Below are 27,717 nucleotides of genomic sequence, written 5' to 3'. Positions count from 1 at the left end.
ATCAACAAATATTAGCGTCATGTATTAGCAGCAAAGAGGAGGCAGAGGACAGCTTAGTATGTGATGAAGTTTTATTGATTCACAGTAATGATGAATAAATGGATTGTGATTTGGTCTTTAACTGAAATTTTCCCCTGACTCAGCCAGTGTCTACCAACAGTTATCCCAACTTATGTGGGTACAGATTACTTTTTTGTAAAAGTGTATGCTTCACAGCTAAAAGTATCCCAAATCACATCACCTGAAACAGTATTTTTTTTCTTTAGATGAGATTAAAGTCCCTGAGAGCACAGCTTTTTCTAAATATGATTGTAGATAAGCACCATGTAGCTCACACTCTCAGCTTTAAAGACAAAGTAAAAGCATAACTGGCCATGGAAATGTCCCAGTGCTATGCCAATAGCATGGGTACAACACAGTAATTTGATGAGAGTGGTGAATATGAACCAACTTAACATATGGAATGGCATATCATTTTAAATAACACACAGAACAGACCATAATATGTCAATAGCAACTGTACACAAGCACAAAACAATAGTAAAGCAAATCAGCAAACACTTATTTTAGACTTTCAGGTCTATCTTATAACATTTGTATCCCCAACAGTTTTTAGAAATAGGGCTGACTGTGTTTGACCAGATGTGCATGATTTTTAAAAATTATTCTAAAAAGCTAACTACACTTTCTAAGCCTTCCAGTGAGGAGGAAGACAATGTGCTAAAGCAATTAAGTCTACAGTTGACTTGATGAGTGACTTGTCCTTTCCACAACTTGTCCTGGAAACTGGCTATTAGAAAACCATCTTAACCCGTTTAACCACCAAGAAATCAAGCCAAAAACGCCAAACACATCAAACACATTATTGGGGTAAAACAACATGATTAACACAAGTTCCATGCTCTAAAAAAAATTAAGTTGCATCATTGTTTGGTGTGGAGCTAAATGTTAGCAAAGAAAGTATAGAGAGAAACAGTATATTTTAGCAGCCCAGCTTTAGTAAAAATAAGGCCACTGTTTACTGAGTTGAAGCGTGAATTGAGGAATTTATTTTTTCTCCCAGACAAACATGTTGTTCTCGTTGGGGATCTGAAAATGCCAGCTTGTGGTCTCTCTATGGCTGCCTACAAAAAGACAGCTCTGGTAGTAAAAACTGCACGTCTGCATAAGTCTTTCTCCAAACTTCACCCCTTTCTCTCTTTCTGTCATTCTTACTCAGTCTTTCTTTCAATCACCGTCTCCCTAACTAAATCTCTCAGAAACTCAGAATCTTTCTTGTAGTTTGTGTTAAGGTGAAAATCCAGATTGTCGCTCTTTCCGTGATTCTATAAATAACAACTCCATAGTTTTTCTTTATAAAGCACATGCTATAGCCCTAACCTTATGTCTAACCCAAACAGATGTAAATAAAAAGTTTTTTATTTGCTCTCAAAACCCAGCCTCCCTGCCTGCCTGCCACAATCAGAGAGGCTGGAAAAGAAAAAAACTGTACAGTTGTTTTAATAACTAAAATAAAATAAATAAAAATGATTTATCTGCATCATGGAAAAGTTCTAATACTATGTCCTGTATGAAATCAGTTTTCCTCCCTGGTTAATTACCAGAAACAAAACAAAAATGTATTCACTATTGTTAATTAAGCACTGGCTAACAATCTCTTTACTGAGCATGCTGTGTATGTGTGAAACCATGAATAAATAAAGTTACAGCATAAATAGTATATTGTATATGTAAACTAAACACAAACCTTATATTTCACTTTCTGAAATGTAGAACAGAAAAATACTTCACACATCTATAACAAGAGACAGGTAGGTCGGAAAGGGACAAATAGGTCAAAAGTTGCAAAGAAACTCCTGCACACTGTCTAACTTGCCAAATTAAATTTAATAGCTGACGTTGCCAGCTTTTAAAAATGTTTTGGTATTAGATCTCCCTCAGCCTGAGGAAGTTCTAGTACTGAAACGTTGCCAGCTATTACATTTATTTTTGCACGTTAGACAGTGTGTAGGAGTTTCTTTGCAACTTCCTGAAATTTCAAACACAATAAAATGTTTTTTAGATAAACACCCTAAGAAGTCAATTTGGTTGCTAATAAAAAACAAGTATTGGGGCAAAACTAGAATACTGCTGTTTAAAAAATAAAGTGCTTTGTTCCATAAAAAATCATTTGACCTCTTCTTATCTATTCTAGATGAGAAGCAAAACCTTGTAGCACGACTACACTTTTATAAAACAATGATTTTGTTAAAACCAAAGCAATGATAAAACACCTAATTAACTGTGAAAGAAAACTACCCAAAATGTTTGTACAACACTGTTCACCTGAAACATAGTAAGGTTATTATACTGACATACAGTGTTGTTAAAGAGCACCAATATTTAAGTTATGTAAAGGCGCAACAGTTACAAAATGTAATAAGTAAAGAATTTGGGTAAAATTAATGCCAACAGAGTAAATTTTAGTACTTATGCTACATGTGCATTAAATTGGCCTTTTGCAACAGAAATTATGCAAAATCACAATATTATTTTTTCTCAGATTTTCATATCTTGTAAATTGGAAATGAGATTTCTCAACAGCACGGACATCCTTTTTGTCTTTGTGACAGATTAGTTATAGCGACATTAAGGTCTTTAATACATACACGTTTTGAATAACTAATTTAAGTTACTAGTTTTCCACATTCACAAAAATCTGTATAGTTTGAATATCCAATATCTTCTTACTTTCCTAGAGTAAAAAACATGTTGAGCCGTTTGACACCTGTTCCTTTCTTGTTGTCAATAGAGTTTCTGCAATGGTCGCTGCTGTAATATGATGCGCTTAAGAATATTTTATCCACATCTGCCAAGGAGGTGAACAGGCGCCATTGTTGTTGTCTGTTACTGTGGGTCCTAAGGTCCCAAGGGCCTGGGGCCATCGACCTCAGCCCACCCTGAGTAGTCTCTGGGTCCCGCTGGAAAGCCTTCGCACTGGGCCCTGGGATGGGCTACACAAAGTTGTTGGTGATTTGCTTCTGGTGCTCAAACAGGTCCTCAATCTCTGCACTGTATGCATCACCTATTATGGAAAAGAACATAACTATCAGTGACAAAGGGGAGAAATAAAGATGAAGTGAGAGAGAGGAGGGCTGTCTGTCCTCACCTGCATGACATCCATACATGTAAGCTCTGTGGCCATCATATTTGCACCGACATCTCATGACATTGTTCATAAAGTCAGACTCAGCCATGTCCATTGAGGGGTTGATTTCCACCTACAAAACAACAAAATCATACAAAACCTATGTTAACAACAATATCACGGGGCGACCTCTAGCTCACCCAGTAGAGTGTGCGCCCCATGCAGGCTGAGCCTGACCAGCGGCCCCAGTTTGAATTTGACCCGACGCCTTTTGCTGCATGCGTCCCCCCTCTCTCTACCCTTTCCCGACTTCATGCTACCCTATTAATTAAAGGCCATAAAAGCTCCCCTCCACACATTTTATCATTGCAACAAACATTTATGAAGAAACAGCGAGAATTTATCACGTTGTTATTCTCACTTTCATCTAATACTGTATCCCCAGCTGGCCAGGCACATGGTCGAAAACAAGGAATACGTCTCCTCTCACTACACACTGAGAAAGCCATTTGAAATAAAGAGCAGTTGGATGTAAAATTGTTAGAGGGCCTGTTATTAAACAGCACTCATGGCTGGTATTGTTTTTTATAGTCAATCCCTTTCTCATCTATAAAAAACTGGATGACTTTCCATACAGTATTCCTATTTGGAAAGATAAATACCCTATACACACTACTTTCTCATGGACTTAATGGTGAATGATGTTGACTTGGTTGTCTATAGACTGAGGTTGACATGGACTGAATAACGTGGCGGTAAAACACTCACTTTTACCATGTGTTATGCAAAGCACAAAACATACTGGCCGATCTTTAAGATGAGCTTATCATAAAAATACTTTATAACTTGTATGAAAACATGTAACAAAGACACATCTGCCCACACAAAACATGACATGGGTATGCAATAATGAGGACTGAAGTAGCCTGAAATTGAAGTCTGTTGCAGACTTCAATTGACTGAGTAGTTATGCATAAGCATGTTTATATGTCTGAAATCGGTCTTACGCTGAGTGCTGCCATACACTGTACTAATAGTCTGTCATTTGCAGAGCAGCTCCATAACTGCTGATACAACCATTCTCTTAATCTGGTTGGGTGATAATACTGAGAAGTCATTTACTCTAATAGCTGCTCTGTAAACTGTTACACCCACTTTAAGTACATGTTACAAACAGCTACAGGGAGAACGAAGGCAAACTACACTAAAAAAAGGCAGACAACTTTAAAAAACTTGTCAATGCACAAAATCTGTCTCTTAATTTTTCAGGGTAAATTACAGTGTTGGACCAGAGTGTACGAGGCTTTTGAAGAGGGCCGGTTCAGTGGCAGAATATGTTGCTCACTGAGAAAGTGGCAATACAAATAAAAACAGGGCAGAGGAATTCCTTGGTGGCAAATTAGCCGTTTCTAATGGAAGGGGGGACTAGCTGTTTGACTAAAGAGATGCAATAGTTAATTTGGGTAATTGGTGCGTTTCATTAGCAATTGGTGGTTCTAGGGTAGGCCTGCTGAATCTATCTGTAGGATCAGAAAAGTCAGGCATCTTCTGCAATTTACTAGATAAATGAAAGAACAGAGTCACGAGAAGGAGAGCTGATGTAAAAGATATTTGTATTTTTCCAATTCTGCAGCCTTGGTTAATAACTAACTCCCTGCTTGGCTTACTTTCCTCTTTTTAGGGCTTTTTCTCCTTAAATGACCCTGACCTTTTCACCTCAAGTAGTTCTGCCAATTTCTTTCTCCCATTTATCTCCACTTCATTCCTGTCCTTTCTCATTCATTCCTTCTTTCCGCCTCCACATTGTGCTGTAGCAATGTTCCACTTTATAATTATACCTCGCTCAACATGCTTAAAATACATTCAGTCTGCACATGTGTTTATATATATTTGTCACGTCTATTACAAGTAAATTAAATTAATCGATCTTCAACAGAGAGTAAGTGTAATTACAAAGATTGAGAGTGTCCTATCAGACAAACTGGGTGACAGCAGTAATTATCAGACAGTTACACTGTAACCAATCTGCCACAGCTCGGAGTTAATTGGCAGCATGAGATCTGAGGACTGCTGCGTACATGGTGGGATCAGTAGTCTGAACTGGAAATGGAGCATAATAGGAGATGGAGTCCTTGATGTGTTTTAGGCTAGTAGCCACAATGACTTGAATGATTGACCTGGCTCAAAGTAATGACAGGCAGAGGAATAGTTGAGGTGATGACTGTTATGAGGTTGAGAGGTTTTACTGAAATAGACAGAAACCCCAACTAATCATGAGGAAGCCCACCTTTTGGTGCTGTAAACCTCTTTCTCATTAACTAGCTAAATGTCTGGCATTAAACAAATAATTTAGGAAATATCTTATATATTTACTGTATATTCAATTTAAATTTCTCGTATTTTATATACCTGTACGCTAAATATAAAGCTACAGCCAGCATCTTAGCTTGGCACAAATACTGAAAATAGCCTGGCTCTGTCTAAAAGGTAACAAAATTCACCTACCAGCACCTTTAAAGTTCACTAATTAGAATATTATATATTGTTTGCTTATAGACCATTTTGGTGTTTCTAAACAATAATTATGTTTTTGTGGGCGGGGCTTAACTGGTGGCAGAAAAGTGACAGTTGAAAGTGTGTTTTGGATGAGTTAAGGTGATTAATCTAGTCTTTGTTAGGTGAAGGAGGAAACTTGAATTCAGAAGGTGTAGGCAATGTTGCGGTGTTATTGCTCACCCCGCGGTCTCCCCGCCGCCAGTAGACTACTACGCTGGGAGGAGAGCTAAGGGCAGCTCCTCCGAAGATAGATAAGCTAACATTAGGGCTGGCTAGTTAGCTAGCTACCTTATCCGTCTATGGAGCCAGCGGTGCTGCTGTTCACCAGTCAGCTGTTTGGCTCATTTTCTGTAACCAACGTAGCATTAAAACATGGCGGAATGATCAAGCTAGCTAAGAAACTAGCCAGCTATCCCCAGGGATGTATTATAAGAAAGTCGTCCCTGAAAAACCATGGATGTATTGTGATATACACTATATTCATCATTGTTTCAACTGTTTTTCTGCCACCACAATGCATGCGCAACTACTGTGACGTAACCGTGACGTCAACTCCAAATTGGTCTATAGTTCGTTCCATTTACCTTGGAACTCGGAAGCTGGAGCTGGGAATGACGTCACACCCGAGTTGAATTTGTTCCATTTACAAGTCCAATTTTTCATTGTGGAGTTAGCTCTAGCCAGGTTAGTCATTGTTAGCAATACCAGTTGATTACAGCACATTACGCAGTTTTTTGTGCATACAAACAGCATAACAACATGTACACAGATAGAAGTTTGACAGGCCTGTGTGAGACACAAATAAGACAGAAGTGCTAATAACTGCATGTTACTACAGCTTTTACTACTGTTGATGCAAGGGGCAGCCATGTTGGATTTTTAGCTTGGGCTAACTGTGGGGCTGTCCGAGATCCGAGCTCGTAAATCCGAGGTCAGGGGGTGTGTTTCCGACTTTGACCTCGGAAAATCTGACTGAGTACATATGGAACGCACTATTAATCTGTACAAAAACATAAGTGTTTTTACACAAGGTTATCCGTCAGACTATTTCTTGACTTGATTTCTGGGTGCAGTTGGAGTAACCAGTGGAGACTTCAGAAGACAAGACTCCAGACTCCTTATTGCACCTACTGTAAGCTGTTAAGAAGTTGTTGGTCATGCTAAGCTAAGCTAACTGGCTTCTGGCAGTAGCTTCATATTTACCGTACAGAGTGGCATATATCTTCTAATCAAACTCTTGGCAAGACAACAAAATGAACTGTGATGGAAATTTCTTGCAGCAGCAGAGTTTAGTAAATATCAGTGATAAAAATGAATACGAATAAAGACTGTTTGAGAATCAAACCAAAATCTGGTCTTTGAGCATTTATTATATTTTGCAAAATATGAGAATACAGATTCACAGGTACACGCAGTACAACTGAATGAGCATTTCTAAACTAAAATCTAAACATCACATCATCATATAGTCAAAACCTCTCTTTAGCCACCCCTCTCACTTTATCTTTTAGCATGGCCATAGTTCAAAAGAGGACATCATTAAAAGTCAAACTATCCTTACCTTCCCCTCTGCTCCTGTTCTTTTCATTAGCCTAAACAATAGTTAATCTCAGGAGGTAGAAGCCTACGTAGTTCTCACTGTTGTAAACAGTCATCGGCCTTCTCTACTTCTATCTAAGCAAAACTTAAACAAATGAGAAGGTTCAGGCTAGTAGAACTAAATAACTCTACTGGGCTATAGTTCACGGTTGCAGCTGTCCCTCTCTAGTCTTTAAGAGTCTAAGAGGAATGAACAGCTTTCTATGGAGGTTTTAAACAATCTTTAAGCAAATGGTTAAAATCATTAATCAATAATGGTTAAAATAAAATTTGCCACCACAGAGCATATTTCCCAAAATGTCGAACTATTCATTTAAACAAAAAGTAATTGGTGTGCAAAAAGGAGAAGTATAAAATTACTTCTGACCTGGAAGATGTAGTCTCCTGGCCGTACATCTGTCACGTCAATCCACTGACAGTCGATATCGTGGCGATACGTATCCCAGCAGCCCACAGAGATACCCTGATCACCCATGTTATAGCAGGAGAACCGCTTCTGGAGTCCTAACACACACACACACACACACACACACACACACACACACACACACACACACACACACACACACACACACACACACACACACACACACACACACACACACACACACCAACAGCATTATCAATCACAACATCAAAGCTCATTTAATGCTTGGCACTCCCTGTTATTTTTAAGAGCCTTTAGCTTCATGAATTGCATCAGACTACATGTGAACTGTTTTTCATATGAGCTATTTCATCCATGATATAATAAATAAATGGAGAGTGAACAAACAACAACAGCAGTGATCTAACACATTAACCACAAAGTAAAAATGGAAATAGCTGTATCTGAAATTAATTTCCTGTCACTAATGGGGAAGAGAATTTTACTGGGACTCATAAATAGTGGTGAACATTACCATCAGGGCAATATGTGTCTTCTAAACAGAAACTGGCCTTGTGTCCCTCTGCAACCCTCGTGCCATTCAGAGTCAGCAGGTCGTAATGTGTGAACACCTCGATACTGTGGTAGTGCCTGTGACAACAGAAAAGGAAAGTACAGGTGAGAGTGTGTATGTGTGTGTGTCTGTACATCTATGAGTGTGTGCATTTACGCTAAATGAACACTGGCTCCCTATGGCTTGTAGCCTAATGACCTCACTGCTAGAACATGAGTGTGGGTGTCACCGTAACACCTCTCACAGAAGCTTGTTTAAGCAACAGCTTGGTTGAGCTGTTTACTCATTCTGAGTGAATGGAGGGCTTTGAAACACACATCCATAGCTCTGATGTGTTGTTGTAACAAACTGAAATGGACCTGACCGTGCATGGGCTACCCTGTCCTTTGTATTACACCCGACCTGTGCTGACTGGATTGGTTCAGCCCTCATTTCCACAGACACGTGCTGCAGGGCAGCTAATGAATCTGGAGAGATGACAACACTGTTTCAGGCCACCCGTAACTTACTGGGACACATGTCACACAGCCAACACTGTGAGCTTCAAATGGCTCCTTCTTCTCTCATGACGACAGGCCTGAAAGTGCTCTCGTCATTTGACAAGAAACTAACTCGCTGAGGGGAGCAAAGTGAGATGTAGAGTGGAATTTGTTAAGAGTAGACCTGAGGATAATATTTTTTCTATTTACAACTAACAGACAAAATGCTGCTGAGGCTCAGTGGAGGACAAAGGCTCTTGTGTTTAATGCCCAGGTTGCATGCTACCTGCAGCCACCTCGTCAACCATATGTGTACTCGAACAGAGATCACACTTCAGTATGTTTTCTTTTCTGGTAGCAATTTGAATGCAATTAAATGAAATATAACTCAAATAACTTAACATGGAGGAAGTTATGTCATATTGCACATAAAAGCAATTTTATACGAGTAACAGGTGTTTGTCAGAATATTTTTGACAGCCTCTAAAAACCACACCTCACCAGTATCCAGGACACTCTAAGCCACAGTTTCCCCAAAAAAACACTTACCACAAGGGCAACCACAACATCCCATATATAGTAAGTATTTAAACAGTTCTTTCCATTGCAACACCTAAGCAATGTAACCCCTCAATAAACTACTCAGAGATGTTCTACCTGTGACACTGGTGCCATGTCCAGCTCTCTCTTGTTGCTTTGGGTCTGAAATCGGACCGACCCATGTTCATGATGCGGGAGGAGAAGCGCAGCAAGCGTCGGTGGCCATAAGGCCAATTCATCCTGGCAGCAGACGAGGACAGACAGTTCTCCTCATTGGCACAGGTCAGCAGGTGGAGGGGTCGGTCTTCCAGGTAGGCTGTCTCCTGGACCAGCTGGGCATCCAGAACGAGGTCAGGTGCCGCTGAAGCAGATCAGACGTGAGAGGTTTTGTTAGGATTCAACCAGATTTAGAACCAGTGAAGAAGACGGGGAGCTACAGGAAGACGACTCAACCTACTGTCTGAACAGCTGACCCCAGCTGCCTTAACTCCACCTCCTCGAGGACAATGGACATGGTTGTTGCGGCGACACTGTTGAATTGAAAACTCTGTGCCCACACAGTGAGTTCCACTGAGAATCACATCAGCTGCATTTGGGTCACCAGGCCAGTACCAGGTCTCCTGGCAAAGGAAGGGTGTGGTGGTGGGATCGCAGGACATAGAAAGCTTGTCAGGTTTTCTATCAATAAGTAATATCATAGCTCATTGTCCACCACTGTGAATACAAGGTCTGTGAATATGGATTCGCCTCCATGGGTTCATTTGTTTAAACATCTGTTTGTTTGTTCCTTCATCAATAACTCAGACACTGCTGATAGGATTTTGACAAATCTTGGAGGAAGGATTCCACTGAACAATTGCTTTAGAGATTAGTGTTACATTGTTTGTTCATTCAGGACATAATGCCCATCATTTTAGACACTGATAATCAGACTTCAACAAAAGTTGAATAAATTACTCAGGTTAATGGGTGGCATTTAACTGCTGCCACCTCGTCAAATATGGATGTAGTGTTGGTCAGGAAGGTTGTTATGTACCTGATGAGCACTGGCAGCGAAGCCCAGGCCGAGCTGTCTGCATAACACCATGGCCTCGTTGATGCCCCAATTCTCACTACAGACAGAGCCCCAACGCTTACGACCTCCAACCTCCATCAACACTTCCACACGGCCTTCTGATGGGACTCTACCACCAACAAGTCGCACCTGAAAATCCATTAGATTAAAGGGATTAAATGGGTGATGCTTTATCAGTGAAAGCTGATAAGTATATGTCTTGTGATGATTTTTATACCGTGTTCTCCATTCCGGTCTTTGGGACGTTACAGCGTACTGAGGCATCCTGGCTGTGTTTGAAAGTCCACGGTTGGACTTCCTGAAAGTAGCAGTCTAGGATGGAGCGCTCTGACCCCATACACTGGACACTATTCATATGGATAGGTCCTGTACCTGAAAAAGGGAGGAGGACATGAGGTAGATTCAAATACAATAGCCCTATTCGCACAGGATAAGTATTACCTGGTGACCTCCAGTCATTTGTAATAATTGCAGAGTTTGTCTGTGATCTTAATCCCGTGCGAATCGGTCATGTCTGTAATTTGTAAAGTAATAATTCCCCCGCAAATGACCTACCATATTTCGCCGAAAACAGAGGTCCTGTGATAATATTAGTCCCGTGCGAATCGGCATCTCTGATTTGTCCAGGATTTGGCGGGGCTTTTTTGTTTTTTCAAGGTACCTATTTCCTTCTTTTGCGCCTTTTTATCCATCTTTCGCGAAGAATGGAGTGTGCGTTTTTTACAGTGTTTTGGGTGCTGGGTCATGTCGCTATACATCATATACAATTTGCAGAAAGAGAAAGATGAAAACCACCACAAGTGCGAAGACAAAAAGAATGATTAGATGGCAATGGATGACATGTATAGCAGCATGCGGTAAGTATATTTTTTATGTTTGTATCATATATCTAGAGATAACGACAAGACATCTCCAAGCAATAGCTTATCAAAAATAATGCACAATCAAGCGAGGTAGCTCACTTCATAATTAGAGGTTAATGTTACAAATAAATCAAGCATAAAGCTTGAGCTAATAGATTTTAACCTGGTGAAATGTTTTGTTTTATCCATCTAACCGGACCCTGCTTGACACCACCCGGAGAAAAAAGTGAGAGAAAGAAAAAGGAGAGGTCGCAGTTCGGACGATGACTGACTACCCGGTTGAGATTGTGTGCGTGTGTGTCCTCGAGATCTGACCACACACAAACACACATAGCAGAGCTACCCACACCCATGTTTCTACGGTTGCTTAATGTCAGTAAATTCGAGTAAAATCACAGGCTTTGCTTATCCCGTTCGAATGCGCCAGATGAAAATCAGACGTGGGTGGGTAATTTATAATTCACATGAGGTCCCTAGATAATACTTATCCCGTGCGAATAGGGCTAAGGTTGACAACAACAAAGCAGGGAAATACGGTAGCCAGAAGAGCATGGACATAACTGAAGGGCAATATTTATTGTGCCTTGTTTTGGGCCACCCAATGTAGACACAAAGGCATGTGCAGACTTAGCTAGCACACTTATGCAAGGCTCTGTATTCCTTTCACATGAATGGGCTTTCTCTATTTTAGCTTTAAACCAACACTGAAAAGTTCCTATCTGTCATGATAAAATGCTCCTGCAAGCCAAGCAGCACCAACATCTACTTTAGGGATCTGTCACACCTCATTACCACCATTCTGTTGCTTCAGGCACAACAACAATAACATTGTGTGTAGTCCACCACCCTGGGTGAGCAAACAAGGCCAAATCCGTGGCAACAAAATAAAAGACTTTCACTAGCATTTTGTCGTTTAAAACCAAATAATCTCTAAACAACATAGAACATGGTGGACAAAAAATCTTAAGATTCGGATTTTGTGAAAGCAAACAGCGGCTTTCATAATGATGGCTGTATATTATGAAAACACAGAACAAACTATGGCTTCTGTGTTTTCTTAAAACAAAAGGCACAAACTGCAAATTTTGAAATGAGGCAGCATTGAAATAAACAACCAAAACCACAGAAACCGGGGGAAAAAGAGAAAAACCAAAGGGCGAGAAGGAAGATGACTGAAATGGTAAGGACCAGATTGCAGCCTAACCCAATCTGTCTCTGTGTTGGTTTTGGTAGATTGTAGGCCTGCTTTCATACTGGTCACCATGTGTGGGTTCATACGTATAAAAAAGACACATCTAAACCACTTCCGCCTCTATCTGCATGGTAAAGGCCACAAGCTAGATCCAAACTCCCACTGTTTAAGTTATCAAGACAAACACGGGGCCCAGTCATGGGATCCTCAAAATGAACGTGCTGAATGACATGCTGTATTTAAACCTTAGTTTGGGAAATCCACGAAAACCCGAAATAAATTCCAAGAAACTGGCCACACACACTTTACATGCACACATACATGTACATGTACACACAGGCAGTCAAAGTGTTTTACTCCCTTATGTACATATAGTACTCTATATGTATATGTACTTCACGGGCAAAATAACAGTAAAATAACAATGTCTTTGATTCAGTTTTTGCTTTGACTAGCGTGATTATCTTTTTTTTATACATATGAGCATGGTTGGAGGGTGCCTGAGGCCTAACATTTTCATTGCCAATGCTTCTCTGTAATTGTTGCGCAAATGATCAGAAGAAATAACTAAAACTTAGAAAGGAAATGAAAACCTTGTCCCTGTATTTGAACTCACTAATGGTGATGATACATGTAATGATGATGGTAGTTAAAGAGTTGGCAGATGGAGTCTGAACAGAGCTAAGAATATTTTCTTCACTTTCTTTCTCCCTGACATCAATTTCAGAAATTATCAAACCAAATAAAAATGTCAACGATTGACAGCAGATATAGCTATGAGAGAAACATTCAGGCAAATATAAATGTTGTAGCTTAATTTTAGTATTTACTAGAAACAGATTTAACTTAATTACCATATAATTAGAATTGGCAGATGCCACAGATAATTTGGACAGATTAGAAAATGTATTTAAGGGGATGGAAACAGCATAACATCGGCCACGTTCTTGTTGAGAATAGCATAAATAGTTGGTTAGTGGTTGCAAGGGAAACCCTGTTCTTTTCCTCTCTGTAATTAGGTTTTTAGGCACATTAATTTAGTGTGTGTAGTTTTTCTTTCCATGAAACGTCTCTTTCTATGCCTCTAACAAAAACTTTCTGTCACCAGTTAAATCTGTTTCTTAACCAAGAGCTAAAATCATGTAAGTTAGATTTGCCTCCATGTGAACTTTTAGATGGTAGAAGCCAACCAGCATCAAAATAATGTTTCCTTTTCCTCTGTCAAGAAGTTATAATGTGACTACTTCACTTATCCCAGAGGGGGATACTCTGAGCTTGTGTGTTGCCTGTATACCACCCGTATATCACAGGTAAGTGTTTATGTGCAAGCAAGTGTTTAACAAATCTGATAAGTGAGACCACATTTGAAGCCAGAATCTCTGACTGGCAAACTGTCGACCGCAAACTTTATCACATTGTCACATTTGATAATCATAAATACTCCAACCATCTCCTGGGGGGACTTGTTGCTACAAACTGCTGATTGAAAGATTGGATAGAAGAGATTTACTTTCTGACAGAAAACAAGTGTATTTGTATGTAATGTAGCGTGATGTGAAGAATGTATTGTCATCTATCTCAAAGTGTTAATGCTTTTTGAGATATAATTATTTTACCAGGAAATGAACTGTATGCACAACTTAAACATTAGGACAAAACTATATTTTAACAATTCCCTCTTTTAGGAAGTATTTCACAGTGAGGGGTTTGTTCTATGAAAGAGTCTTATTTAGGCTTTTTCCAATGAGATATAGTCATGTGTTTATGTGGCCTTCAAGCACATGGAAAATTATATGTCCCAGTGAAATGTACAGTAAAAAACAGGCGGCATGTTATAGAAAGAAAGCTGGGAGAGGACTTTGAAGTCCAATCATCCTGTAATGGCAGTGTTTATGTAAGTGTAAGACAGAAACAGACAAAAAAGGAAAGTACTACACTGTAGCTTATAGTCTTACATTTTGTGTGTGTGTGTGCGTGCGTGTGTGTGCGTGCACATGTGTGAGTGTCTGAGAGAAAAGAGAGTATGTACGTAAATGTATGTGAAGTGTGTGTACTTGGCCCTATTTAAATTGTGCAAGCACAACGACAAATGCAAACCAGTAGGTCTTGGACGTAAAGCCTGTGTCTCCAAGCACAACTGCTATTTTGGTTCATGTATGTGCTGGGTGAGGCTGAGTATATATCAGAGGGTCTGATGATTATTAAATACAATCTCAGCCAGTCATACCACTGGTCTCATCGCTCTAAAACAGCTGAGCCAAAGTGACACATAGCTCAACAAACAGAAAAACACCTCTCCAGGAAACCATATTGTACAGCACTACAAATCCACCACAATCAACATATCCTTCTTGATGCCTTCATATGGCTGCAGGGATTTAATGAACTGAAAGAGAAGCAGTATAAACAGATACTGTAAAAATCACTCATAATAATGACATAAATGTGTTTATAGATAAGAAGGGAACCAAAATACCACACAGACGGTCAAAGCCAATTTCAAGTTCAAGAAAATACCAAACAGTCGGAGCACTACCTGCTCCTTAGGGTGTGAGAGAGTGAATCACCAACTCAAGAAACATGGAATAAGAAACCTGCATTTCCAGGAGCGAGACAGGAGTAATATGAGTTAATAGTAGAGAGTAAACCTGCCATTTGTCAAACCAGAGCCACATCTTAATATTATAATTCTGATACTGATTTTATTACATACACACAACCATGCAAGATACATGTTAGCATTTGCACATACAAAAATTAAACTTCATGGTTAGATCAGGGAAACCTATTTTACGTAAAGAATTTAAAGCTTTTTGTCCACTCCTGATGATAAACCTCTGCCTCAGACTGCTGGAACTACGATGAACCTGAATTCCGGCCTAACGACTAAAAGTGGTGATTGAAACCAGACCACAATGGGTGGGAGGCCTGGTGCAATATAAACATCCTTAGAGGAGCCAACTAAACCAGTTTTAATTGTGTTAGACTCATCAAAAAGAAAGGTATCATAAATTACATCATCTACAGAAAACCCAATTTAAGAAGTTAAAAGGTAAATGGGACTAATCCAACATATATAAAAATACTCTATGTATGATCAACTAAACAGCTAAACCAGCAGACTTTCATCCCACATTTCATCTCGATCAGCACGATTAGAGACTAGACCCTAGCCTGTGGTATGGGGAAGCCGTTCTCACATCTCGTAAGGGTGGGGACACCACTGGTGCAGCTGGATAGGGACTGAATCTGTGCATCACAAAAGCTGTAAAATTGAAAACGAAGGAAAAAGACCACAGCACAGTGAGTGAATGAAAAGTGTGCTTGAAGCTAGCAGGATTATTTCTGTGGCTTTAGTTACCAAATGCCAACGTAAACCACCATGGCTTGTAGTCTTACATTTTGTGTGTGTGTGTGTGTGTGTGTGTGTGTGTTTGTGTGTGTGTGCACATGTGCACAGTGTTAGGGCAGCTGGTAGCCCTGGCATAGGACTAATTTAATCACAGCTAGAGATACTGCAATCAACACATTTGCAGCTTCACAAGGTACCAGACAGACAAACACACATGCCCATGCATTATCTGATCAGTCAGGGCAGACGGGTGCGGCGTCTAAGATAAGCAAAAGACTGCAAAAGCCTCCCTGCCTTCCCTGGAATACCATGACGCATGATAAACACATTCAAACATCCAAATTGCAGACTCAAAACAACAAGAATAAAGGTGGAGTTTTCCAGAATTTCCAGTCTACGTTATGTGAAAGCCTTTGCTCTGAGCAACAGCAGTTCTCTCTCTCACCTTGACCCATAAAGGCTCCATGCAGGGCATCCTTGGCAGAACCAAAGCCCAGTTCTCTGCACACCACACTGGCTGCAGGTCTATCCCACATGTGGTCCACGATGGTCCCCCATTTTCCATCTCGGAGCACCTCCACACGACCCTCACCAAGCCTGGGGCCAGCCTTCAGACGCACAGGCTGTGCAGGGCAGGGATGGGAATATAACTGAGTTTACGCTTATGTGCAGTTCATAAACACAATGTATGATTGTGCCAGTGTAGGCGTAACTGTATTCATCTTACCACAACTGGATAAGGGGCTTGGGGTCTTCCTGAGGAGATGCGAGCAAACTGAGGTCCTGGCACACACTTGACCACTGCATGTCTCCCATTCTTACAAGGAGTGGGACTACGGGGGACTGACAGCTTAGAATGGCACTCTGAAAGGCTGTTCTCAGTGCCCAGACAGTGAATTTTTTCTACCCAGAATCCCTTCTTCTTTGACATGATGCTCAATCTAGATAAAAGAGGAAATCTTTTGGTCATAAAATCTTTAAGCCCCTTGGATGAATAAAAAGACTGATGCACAAAATGTGTTCTTGTAGGACCCCATCATTCATAGTAAGAAGCCTTTAAATGAAGTTCAACTCATTAGGTCTTCTGGTATCTCAGCTATAAAGCTAAGAAACATGAGGAATGGTGCTTTTATTACCTTGTTGAAGGATCTGCAACCTTGGTATCCCATATTTTCCTGTAAAAGAACCAAAGAACAGATGTTAGTTCTTTCATATCTGTATATTTGCTGAGGTTACCAACACACATACACAACACCCTGTGAGGTGACCTAGGTCACCAATTTCTCATGCAAAGAGGAAGTGACTGTAGGATATACTGTAGCATCTGCTGTTTGTTTTATATGTAACCTGGCCACACAGGAGGGATTTCTGCCACAGCAAGTAGCAGCAAAAACACATACACACCGACTTGCTTATTACTAGAAACATAGTCTTACTGGAGTACTTGGTGATGACTTAAAATAGTTAGAGCTCAGACACTGACCTTATCAAAAGGATGAATCATACAGCTCCATATCTTCTGTATATAAAACCAGAATGTGCTATGCCTATGGCTTTGTGGCGAGTGTAAAGTTAGACATATTGATCCAGATGACGAAGAATGAATAATGCAATCTTCTTCTTTTCTTTAGGCAACTTCACTTCCCATCTCTAGTAGCATACATTTCCATCTGGAATGTGGGCTGCTTGCTATTTCCTGTGTTTCTGTTTAGAGTATTTGGCCAGTGTATCATTTGTTGTGACGGATAAGTGTTCAACAGGAATGTGCTGCTGGGTAAGTTTTATCTAAATTACCCACCTTTACGTAAAAAAAAAAAAAATGACTTGCCTTTTAAACTAAATAGACTCTTTGAATATAAGACTTTAGCATTCAATGATGCAATATAACACAGATTTGTACATAACTACAAAATGTAAGAACTATAAACGGATAAAAAGAAAACACAAAATATTTTGAACTATGTCGTTAACCTCCAAAGCAACATTCAGTTAAAAAAATCATGACATTCAACATCAGTGATGTACAACATTTCTGGGAAAACAGGGTTTGACCAAGCACGATATACAAACAAAAACTCTGGCACGCTGCATGTCCGAGAAATGCCAGAGCCAAATAGAGATTTATGCACCAAGTAGGCTGGCTGACTCGGGAGAGCGGTGGTGAGGAAAGCCTTCTGTTCTCTTGGCAGACACGCAGAGCAGACATGCCACAGTCACAGGCCAGGACAGCCTCAAACCACTGCAAAGTGCATGCACCATCACAGACATTCACATCAATTACACTAAAACACTCAGAGATATACACGCTACAGCTAAGGGCTGGGCAATATGGCCAAAATCTTCCATCCAGATGTAGTTCATTTCATATCTAGACAATGATGTATCACAATATAGCATGATTTCTGGTAATTCAATAAATACATAGTCTAAAATAACCACTTTTTTATATATATATGTGTAAATTAAATACTTGACAAATGAAAAGTACTAAGTCTTTCTCATTTTGTTAAGAACTTCAGCAAAATGTAAAGCACAGAACGTAAAGCGTCGTCCAAATGACGTGAATATTGCAGTAACAAAATTTAGCCGCTGATTTTTCAACATCATGATAGCAACAATATAAAAAAATAGACATACATTTATAAAGCACATTTATCCAAAATGCTGATCACAAAGGGTCATTCAACCATTCACACTCACATTTAGATGGCAGCCACTCTAACTCCTGAGCCATAGCTGCCATATTGTCCACAAATTATCCAGGATATATAGCCTGTTTACTGGGCTAAAAAAATGTGACCACACAACTGGCATTCATCATGGTTCATTAATGAGCTGGAGATGTGTAGTTTCCATTATATACATTGTACAGCAAAGTACACACATCTTTTCGAGTTTAATCTCTGTAGAGCTGTATATCAGCATGGCATCACAAGTGTGAGAGGCTTAAATGGTTTCCCATTTTTGGTGGCTACTGACACAGTAAAACAAACTTAATTAGAAAATACTCCAATGTGGGTTATAGTGGCATTCCCTTTTATAGAAACAAACATGTCTAAGAATATTTGTATAAAAGCACAGGTAGATAAATATTTGAACTTTAAACATTCCCGTAGGTAAAGGTAAAGCAAAAAAAAAAAAAAAAAAAACGTTAAAAAGAAACTGAGGATGTTGGACTCAAGAGAAGCATTGTCTTTGACATGATGTTATGTAGATGGTTGTGTGAAGTCATGGACTGCTGACTGAACACTTTCCAAAATCATATAACAACCTGTTTCCTGATGCTGTAAGGAGTCAATGGGACAGACAAGATCTCTCAAAAACATTAGCATATGGTTAAGGGAAAAAAGTGCATACTTTCATTTCAGCAATCATTTAGCAAATAGAGGTGTTTGCAAATTACAGATGCTATTTTTGAACATCACTCTTCAAATGGACTTTAAGTCGTTTCTCAGGCCGATTTGAAACACAAATGCAGCTCTGAGGAGCTTAAATTATGAACATCTGTAAATGAAATCTCAGCAGCTTAAATAACATTGCTTGCTACCTTTCAAAGCTATATCAAAAATTTGACTTGATGAGGCAGAAAATTCCCCTCATTTTAAATCACGTGAAGGGCTCTAAATAAAGCTGTATGTGAGGTCACGAGACCGGCTGTAAATTGCGACTGACACATTGTATAGAATTTAACACTTATTCTTTACAGTGTCTTGAATTACACTTGTAAAATGTCCTAAATGTGTCTACCATGTGGCTTTGCAGTAACATGTCATCAGGGACAAACAGTGAGGAGCACACACACACTAACACACACACACACACACACACACACACACACACCCACACAGACACACACACACACACACACACACACACACACACATATTTTCCCATGAGGCAAGCATGTCTGTGACTTGTTTGTGACCTTACCACAAACCAATCAGCTAACCATTTTCCCTCTTCAGAAACCAACAGGACTACTACACACACAGGCTATAAATGATACCTTCAGCCTTCAGGTCTTTAATTTGACTGAATTACAGCACTGTTTGTTGATGTTGAACTTCATTCAAGCGAGATAAAATGCATAAATGTCACTTTTTTAATATATAAAATCAAATAATTAACAATGAGGTCTATACAAATACATTTAAATGTAATAGGTAGTATGAGCAGTAAGACAGCATTTTACTACATGCTGTGTGCTGATGCAATGAACAGACAGACTCAGTGTTAGTTTGTTTTCCACCTCCATAGCATTCATCAGCCTTGCTTAGAGACAAGAGAACAGAGGCTAATGATAGGGAGTCCCACCCGCCTGTTAAAAGACGAGCATTACACCACTGTTTGGGTTTTATCACCCTTACACTGCTTACTGGCTTTATTTCTAGGTTTTGTGGTTTTAATATTAAAAACAAAATCAGTTTCTTTTTATGCTTGAAAAAAAATCACTAATACAAAAATCAGGGGGCAAATCAGATTTGAATAATATAATTTGCATTACAAACACAAACCTTTTATTTTTTCATAATTTAGAAAAACTGTTGAGCTTTTCTTGTCGTGGTGAAAAGTATCTTCATGCAGGAGTATAATCCTTAGCTTTAGTATATTACTTTAGTTTATTCTGCTCCTTTTAAAAATCTTGCTATTTATTGCTGTGAAAATTGGCATTGACCATTTTGTACCCTATACTATGAGTACTAAGAATGCTAATATAGCCATGGATTACAGGATGCTGATTCTGTTCATAAGGTGGCATTAAGACGCTTGAAAATATAATTTGCAGTACACATCAAGAAGTTATACTAAGAGTGGACCTAACACTCAGCTAAAGAAAAATGAAAAAAGCACACTGTTGCCAATATGAAATAATTTGCCCTATTTTAAATATCTAAAGGATACTGCATGTCAAATAGTTGCTAAATACTTTCATGCAGACCAGAGTAAGGTGATAAAAATCCCTATGCTTAAACTCAGTTTTGAAAGCCGGCTTCCAGTCTGTTCCAGATCACAAAAACAGCCACGACATGCATACAGAAATTAAAAGATGCTAAAATAAATTAGAGAGGAGGTCATTGAGGAAAATCACACAGACATCAGACAGGAAAGCCAGACTCGGTCACTTCAAATGTCACACTAAAGTCTGAAAATGATACCCTCATCATAAGAAAATTTCAGCTGAAACATAATTAAAAAATAAAATGCTGGTTAAGTCCCTAAATCACTACGGTGACAGAAGAAGACAGACAGCTGCTGACACAGCGGGCCCCGCAGCAAACTCCAGCTGTAATTGGACATATTTCACACAAGCAAGCGAAAATCTGGCTCGTCTGACTGCTGCTCCTTTATTTTCTCTCAATCTCCTCTTTCTCGTGTTACTCTCTTCCTCCTTCGCCAACTATGTCTTACTCTCTCTCACACACACAGCTATAATTGGGGGTGCTTTTTTTCACTCTCAGCAGAAACCCCGGAGAGCCTTGGTTGTGATCAACCTTTAATTACAGCATCTTCAGAGTCTCATCCAAGAGACACAGGGAGTCGTGAGACATGGCATGGTCCGGGATTTCTAAGAATGGATTGAGAGGCTTGGAGCAAGGTGGAGAAACAGGGGGAGTGTCACTGGCTAAATTTGGTCAAACCATGTAATACAATCCTAAGCTTTCTGGCAACCATTTAGATGGAAGATGTTACATGAAAACTGAACATCATATTGTCTCCCACCCAATTGTTTCTCCATGATTCTGCTCACATTTTGTGCAGTAATTATCATTACAGTGGCAAATTCAGTCAGAGGGCAATCCTTACAATTACCCATAAGTAAACTCTAGTACTCTTCTGATTCTAACTGTCAGTTGTATATAAACATCCCAATACAATAACAATATGGTTTCATCCTGGAAACCAAATACTGTAAAACAACTTGAGTATATCACTATCGAAATAATGTGTCACTGGCAGCTAAGACATTGAGCCATGTGTACACATTTAACCAGTTTGAAGTCAAAAACACATATTGAGAGGGAACCGGTACAGATTTGGAAACAAACACATCATCGTGGTTCAGACCAGTATAGCAGCTGAGACTACAGAAAAAACACCAGGTCAAATCCAGGACAGGCAGACGTAGATGTATCAAGTCACGACCACTTCCATGCCAGAGCCTTATAGTTTACATGCACAATAAAACAATCAACATAATGGCATACGTCTGCCCAAACTTGTCACTGTACATTTAGAAGCATATACGTATGTTGGATAAGCAGTATTATCCACTTTGTTGTGGCATAGGTAAAAGACTAAAAGAGTCCATGGAGTGCTTTTGTTTAAGTTTCTTTTCCTCAACCTCAAAGGGAGATTAAAAAACTACACCCTGAAACAGCCACTGAGCAGATTCCCTGCAGGCTTCAGTCCAAGCCCTTCAAGCTACAGCAGCCCTGTCCTCTGCCATATCTCTCTTCTTGGTGAGCAGCCAAAAATCCTATGTTGCAGCCATACAAATATACCCATCTAATTTCTCACTAAACTATTAATTGTACTTCTCTATTTTTTGCATGAAGTGGCAAATGTGCCGCAATAGAAAATTAAAGAGAGACATGAAAAGCATCACACATGCAATGCGGGGAAGCAGTGCTCTAATACTGGTAAATGATCCTGTACAGATCGTGTACAGACTCAGCTTCTCCTGCAACAATAGAATCCAGTTGTAGTGTCACTGCGTTCCAAATAACAGAGTTCAGCAGAAATAGCTTAGTTCAAGGGCAATGCAGAAATACTTTCAGTGAGTGAGTGTGCTCCAATAGGGATGTTTGTAAAGTCAATAAAATGTTGAAAAGTCTATAAAACAAATTAGTTACCCCCCTCAATAGTTACAGCTTTTTAGTAGAAAGAGGAATCTAACACCTACAGTACAGAGCAGATGTTGCGGTCTGTCACCAGTTGAGTCAGAATAACCCCGGCCAAGGGAGGGAAGGAATAGCTAAACTGTGAATCACCTAGAGCCGGCAGCTCTCCAGGAACCAGTTCCAACTGGGTCCCCTTTACTCTGAGGACGGCAAATGGTCAGACACTATTCATTCTTATAGTAGCAATTGAGTAATCCTCTTCAAATGTGTGGTCCATGTGGTTTAGGAGTAGAACCTTCCCAAAAACCACTGCCAATGGGTTGTTTTTTTTTAGCTGGAGGAGAGGAAATGTAGATCAGTGTCAAAAGGGGAAAAAGGAGACACCTAAATAAAATGAATTTAAGTACATGTTTCATTGGAACACTGTTTGGATGAGAGTATGCACATGTACATGCTGAGGCTTGGTATTGAACCTTAACTCTTTGGAAAATGAAGAGTTTGATATTTTGGGAAATTCACTTTCTTGACGAGAGATGAGAAGAATGATACCACTCTCACATCTGTCAGTCAAAAATGTAGCTGGACCTAGCAGCCGCCTAGCTTAGCTTAGCATAAAGACTGAAAACAAAAGGAAACATTTAGCCTGGCCAAAGATGAAAAAAAAAACTACCTACCAAAACCCCTTGTAAAATGTTCCTTTTTTGTTTTACTTATTAAACAAACAAAATATGACATTACAGGTTGTGGTTTGGACAGAGCCAGGCTTACTGCTTCCTCCTCTTTCCAGTCTTTATGCTATGCTAAGCTAATGGCTGCTGGCTCAAGCTATACATTTACAGAGTGGTATCTTCTCATTTAACTCTTGGCAGGAAAGCCAATACGCATATTTTCCAAAATGTCAAACTATTCCTTTAAGTAGTGACCAAAATGTGCCAAAAGTGCCAACACTGAATGCTTGGTCATTGTTGTTAAATTATCCTTTGAGATATTTTCTGATTTAATCATATTTTTTTCTAATTTTAGAGTATGCTTTATTTAGTGAAGCACAGGAAATGCCAAATTAAACACTTTGAATTGAATGAATTTGAGAAGTTTAGCTTACTTTGTTAAATACACATTAAACACATTTCCCTGAAGTAACGTATTGAAAAAAGTATTGTTTTGGTATTGGTACCACTACTAAAGTATTATACTGGCACAACAGTATCAAAAAAATGTCCAATGATACCCAGCCCTAGTACACACACACACACACACACACACACACACACACACACACACACACACACACACACACACACACACACACTGTCAACATCTCACACATTCTGTTGAAGTGGGATGTAAAAGTGAAGAGATGGCTGGCTGACTCAAGCCTGCAGAGGCTGCCCTGCCAATAAGACAACTTGCTTCACAATCTCCAATAGCCACCTCTGTCCCACACATGGTATCGATGGGACAGTTAAAGCACAATCAGCAGTGATATTACACCTCAGCATGGGAATCTAAAAGTTAAAGTGGGGCTGTTAGTCTGAGAGCTGCAGGCTGAAGATAGCATGTGTGAGAGAGAGGCAATGAGGTGAGCAGAGGTGATTTGCCTTGGGAGAGGAGTAGAGAAAGGGCAGTACAGAGGGGACAGGGATTCCTTTATCATCATCCTGAGGCTGAGGAAGGGAGGGGAGGCGGGGGGGGGACACAGGGCAGAAGTGGCTGGGGGAGGAAGATAAGCCCAACAAAAGGCCTTTACTCAAAGTGGCTCTAAACAGGATGCCACTGTTGTTGTTTTTATTCTTCAAGATGAGTTTTTATTCATTTGGGATGAATGGCATAGCATGTTGCCTTTCTGAACTACAGTCAACAGCCCAGTGTAATGTAATCTAATAACTTGAGTTCATAAAGTTGAAATGTGTTGTTGTCAGTGCAGCTAGCAGAAAAGATTCATACTCACTTGTATGTTTTGACATTGTGCTGAGTAGCCTCTGGAAAGCCGAGCATCCCACACACAACTAGGCTGCTGTTGAGACTCCAACCCAGGTCACAAACCTGCCTCCATCTCCCAGCATGCTTCACTTCCACCACACCCTCTGTGATCAGGCTCTTCTTCTTGGTAGCCATGAGGATGGGACGAAGACGGACTTCCTCGATTTGCACCTTACTGTGACCCTTAGGGAAAATGCACATCACATCAACAGTTACATGCCTATCTAAGAATAACATAGAAATTCATCAGACGTAAACTGCTGTACCTGGTGATGTCTTTGGAACCTGGGGATCTCTTGATGTCCATTTCCATAATAGACATATCCTGGATGCCTGCGGGTGACCACAGGGCCCTGCCACTGAGGTGCGGCGCCGCCATTGGGCCTGGTGGCAGTGTAGCCTCTACTTGCTGTTTGATCCAGCCTGCGCTCAGGGGTGCACACCACCCCCAAGTCTTCAGAGTGTTTACAGTCATTCACGCCCCAACCGTTGTGTTTGCAGTCCTTCAAGGACTTCTCTGAGCCGTCACAGCGCACATTATCCATCCATATTGGGCCTTGTGAATAGAAAGGATAAACAATTAATTACTTAAATGTGTTTAATTTATTGTTCAATAGACATACTGTGCATTTCATCTACACAAGGGCCCAAATCAGTTCCTAAACACCTAACACATGACATTTACTGGCACGCTGATTTAGGTTTAGGGTTGAGATACACATTATTTTACAAGGCATGGTGCTGTATATCCTGCTCCTTGAACCTCACTCAACCTTCTCTTTAATTTGGATTTAAAAGCACCCGTAAAGAATGTCCATAAACCACAGCAAGTGTTGCACAACTCTGGCAAGCGAATGCTGTCATTATTCAAAAACAAATGCCCTTTTTGGCCTATATATTGAGCCTGCCAGGCGACCTTAACGAGATTTAGACTTCAATCCCACAACAAGTTATCTTTGTCACTTTATGATGTTAGTTATTTTGGATGTCTTAATTGGTGGTCTTTTCATGAACCCTTACATTTAGTGTGTTGTGGGGTAAGCACACTGTAACATGGACATTTTGCAGGAGACAGGTTGCAATAAACCGGTTCAATATGGCCGCCAGCCATTAAGTTTTAGACATCTTAAATCTAATAAGTGACAACGATAATTTAATGGGCCTTGTTCAGATCAGACATTTTGACTTGTCATGGCAGGAAAAGAGCGGGTGTAATTAATACCATTAATGATGGCTCTGTTCCAATTAAGTGTGTCAGTAAGTCTGGTCAGTGAGCCAGCATGCACAGTGGCAGCTGGCTCTGAACTAGTAAAGCAAAATGGACTGCAGCCCTTATATCATTAATTGCACCTGTGGTTTCCCTGCTATGACATGTCAAAATGTCAAAGGCCAATCTTTTTTTGGGAATGACATGCAGCAAAGGGCCACTGGTCGAAACCGAACCCGCGGCCGCTGCAACGAGGACTAAGCCTCTGTATACCAGGTGAGCTACCCAGGGGCCCAACGTTAAAGGCCTATCGTAGCTTGTTTTATCACTCACAAACATTCAGTTTGGCTTTGGCTTTCGAGAAAATGGTCACATTTGACCTTTCTTCAGTAAAATGGCTCGTTACCAAATAACTGTAATTTTGTAGCCTACAGGAAGTGCTCTCACCCGCTCCTTCTCCATACTTAGCGCTGTGTGCCCACGTTACACCGCTCTGGAAACCGAGCTCTCGGCACACCACGTTGGCCATCTTGATGTCCACTTCATCATCGCAGACTGTCCCCCAGGTGTTGTTGTGCAGCACCTCCACGCGCCCTTCGTGCGGTTCTCGCGCAAAGTTGCCCGCCAAACGCACCTTGGCAGCTGGTGCGCGAGCCACCCTGCGCTGAGAGGACGTGGTCCGCCGAGGTTCAGCGCGAGCGGGACAGGAGAGGGACAGCAGCAGCAGCAGCAGCAGGAGGGAGCTCAAGCAGAGGGTGCGGGTCATTGTGGCTGAGAGGAGGGGGCCTGCAGGTAAAAGATGAAACGCTGCATGATTCAATTCCTTCTACATTAGTTTAATTAGACGATGTTGAAAGTTATTTTATTCATTTTTGGTAAATTGACCAGTGGAGTCTTAACTGGCTTGTCAATTAAGCAGTCCGTTTAAAGCTATAATTCTATGATTTTAAAGTTTAATTCCCTTCAAGTAAAAACAGCCAGCCAATAGGGAACATTAGAAGCCTGGTTATTAAACGGACCAATGGTGACATCCTCTGGACAAAATAGTTCAGGTAGTCTCAATGGTAGAAGAAGAAATGGTGTGCTGCTGAGACAGTAACCTTATCTTTTCACAGTCAGACATGGTAGCTAGACGTGTTTTGCAGTCCCACATTTGATTTAACTTACTAGTGCAACGTCAATTTTTTTGGTGATTTAATGCAAGCCAAAACACATAAAATGAATACCTCTTACTCAAGCCAAAACATAGGCATATAATTAGAGATACACCAATGCACTTTTGTATTACGATTCACGTGAATAAACATCCCCCAAGGCTAACTAACCAGACACAAACACCAGGCAGGTTTTAACTGGAGGTTAACAAGTGTCACCGCCAAACAAGAACGCAGTGGTGGAGACAAACATTAAATCACTGCATGCCATGAAACAACACAAAGCACAAAAAACACAAAATCTGTTTGTCTACTGTGACAATAAATTTATAAAGGAACAAGCCAACAGCAAACAAACAAACTGTGCAGACTGGCCTCAGTAAATCATAGTGGGGGGAAAGCATCTGATGTTGTATCAATACATACACTACTGTATATCTTTTGTTACTACTGCTTAATTCAGTGTAAGAACATTTTAAACAACAAATATTTTCTCTAAATTTTTTAACTGTGGCAGCATTATAGCTAACTGATATTTGAAAAGGAATCTAGTTAAAGTAAAGAATCAAGAGAGGGAATGAAGCATCTCAACCCTTAAAACACCTGTTGCACTTGCACTCAGATGCTATGTATTAAAAACAAATACAACAATAAATGAAAATTACTGATAAATCAAGTGAGAATAAAATAGGATTCTTTACCAAGAAAAAATATAAAAGGAGGAGGTAAGGTGAAAGTTCACTCACCTGGCAGGCAGCAAATGTTTGCAGTGGTGGACGTCACTGGCTAGGGGAGAGTGACTGAGTGAAG

At 40.2% G+C, this 27,717-nt stretch overlaps 1 protein-coding gene across 1 annotated transcript; it reads right to left on the bottom strand.

Annotated features, from left to right (window-relative positions):
- Positions 1-57: 57 nt before the first annotated feature.
- loxl4 (lysyl oxidase-like 4) lies at positions 58-27,717 on the bottom strand. The gene is made up of 15 exons (XM_028603903.1): positions 27,654-27,717; positions 26,201-26,539; positions 24,813-25,102; positions 24,515-24,729; positions 16,861-16,899; positions 16,452-16,665; positions 16,170-16,347; positions 10,535-10,689; positions 10,279-10,446; positions 9,700-9,862; positions 9,360-9,603; positions 8,185-8,300; positions 7,650-7,786; positions 3,149-3,260; positions 58-3,064 (listed from the first exon to the last, which is right to left on the bottom strand). Exons 2-15 carry the CDS (start codon positions 26,517-26,519, stop codon positions 2,994-2,996), a joined length of 2,421 nt encoding a protein of 806 aa, XP_028459704.1. The 5' UTR covers positions 26,520-26,539; positions 27,654-27,717; the 3' UTR covers positions 58-2,993.

The sequence above is a fragment of the Perca flavescens genome, chromosome 17, assembly GCF_004354835.1.
Source record: "Perca flavescens isolate YP-PL-M2 chromosome 17, PFLA_1.0, whole genome shotgun sequence".
Classification (NCBI taxonomy): domain Eukaryota; kingdom Metazoa; phylum Chordata; class Actinopteri; order Perciformes; family Percidae; genus Perca; species Perca flavescens.
The sequence above is the reverse complement of the archived record's forward strand: the minus strand, read 5'-3'. Positions and strand labels throughout refer to the sequence as shown.

What these genes read in the sequence shown, in the direction of transcription:
- loxl4 (XM_028603903.1), bottom strand. Translation starts at nt 26,519, where the DNA reads ATGACCCGCACCCTCTGCTTGAGCTCCCTCCTGCTGCTGCTGCTGCTG. An exon ending in AGACCGGAATGGAGAACACG is followed by an intron (nt 10,447 to 10,534) that starts GTATAAAAATCA and finishes ATGGATTTTCAG; the next exon opens with GTGCGACTTGTTGGTGGTAG. An exon ending in TGGGGTCAGCTGTTCAGACA is followed by an intron (nt 9,604 to 9,699) that starts GTAGGTTGAGTC and finishes GATCTGCTTCAG; the next exon opens with CGGCACCTGACCTCGTTCTG.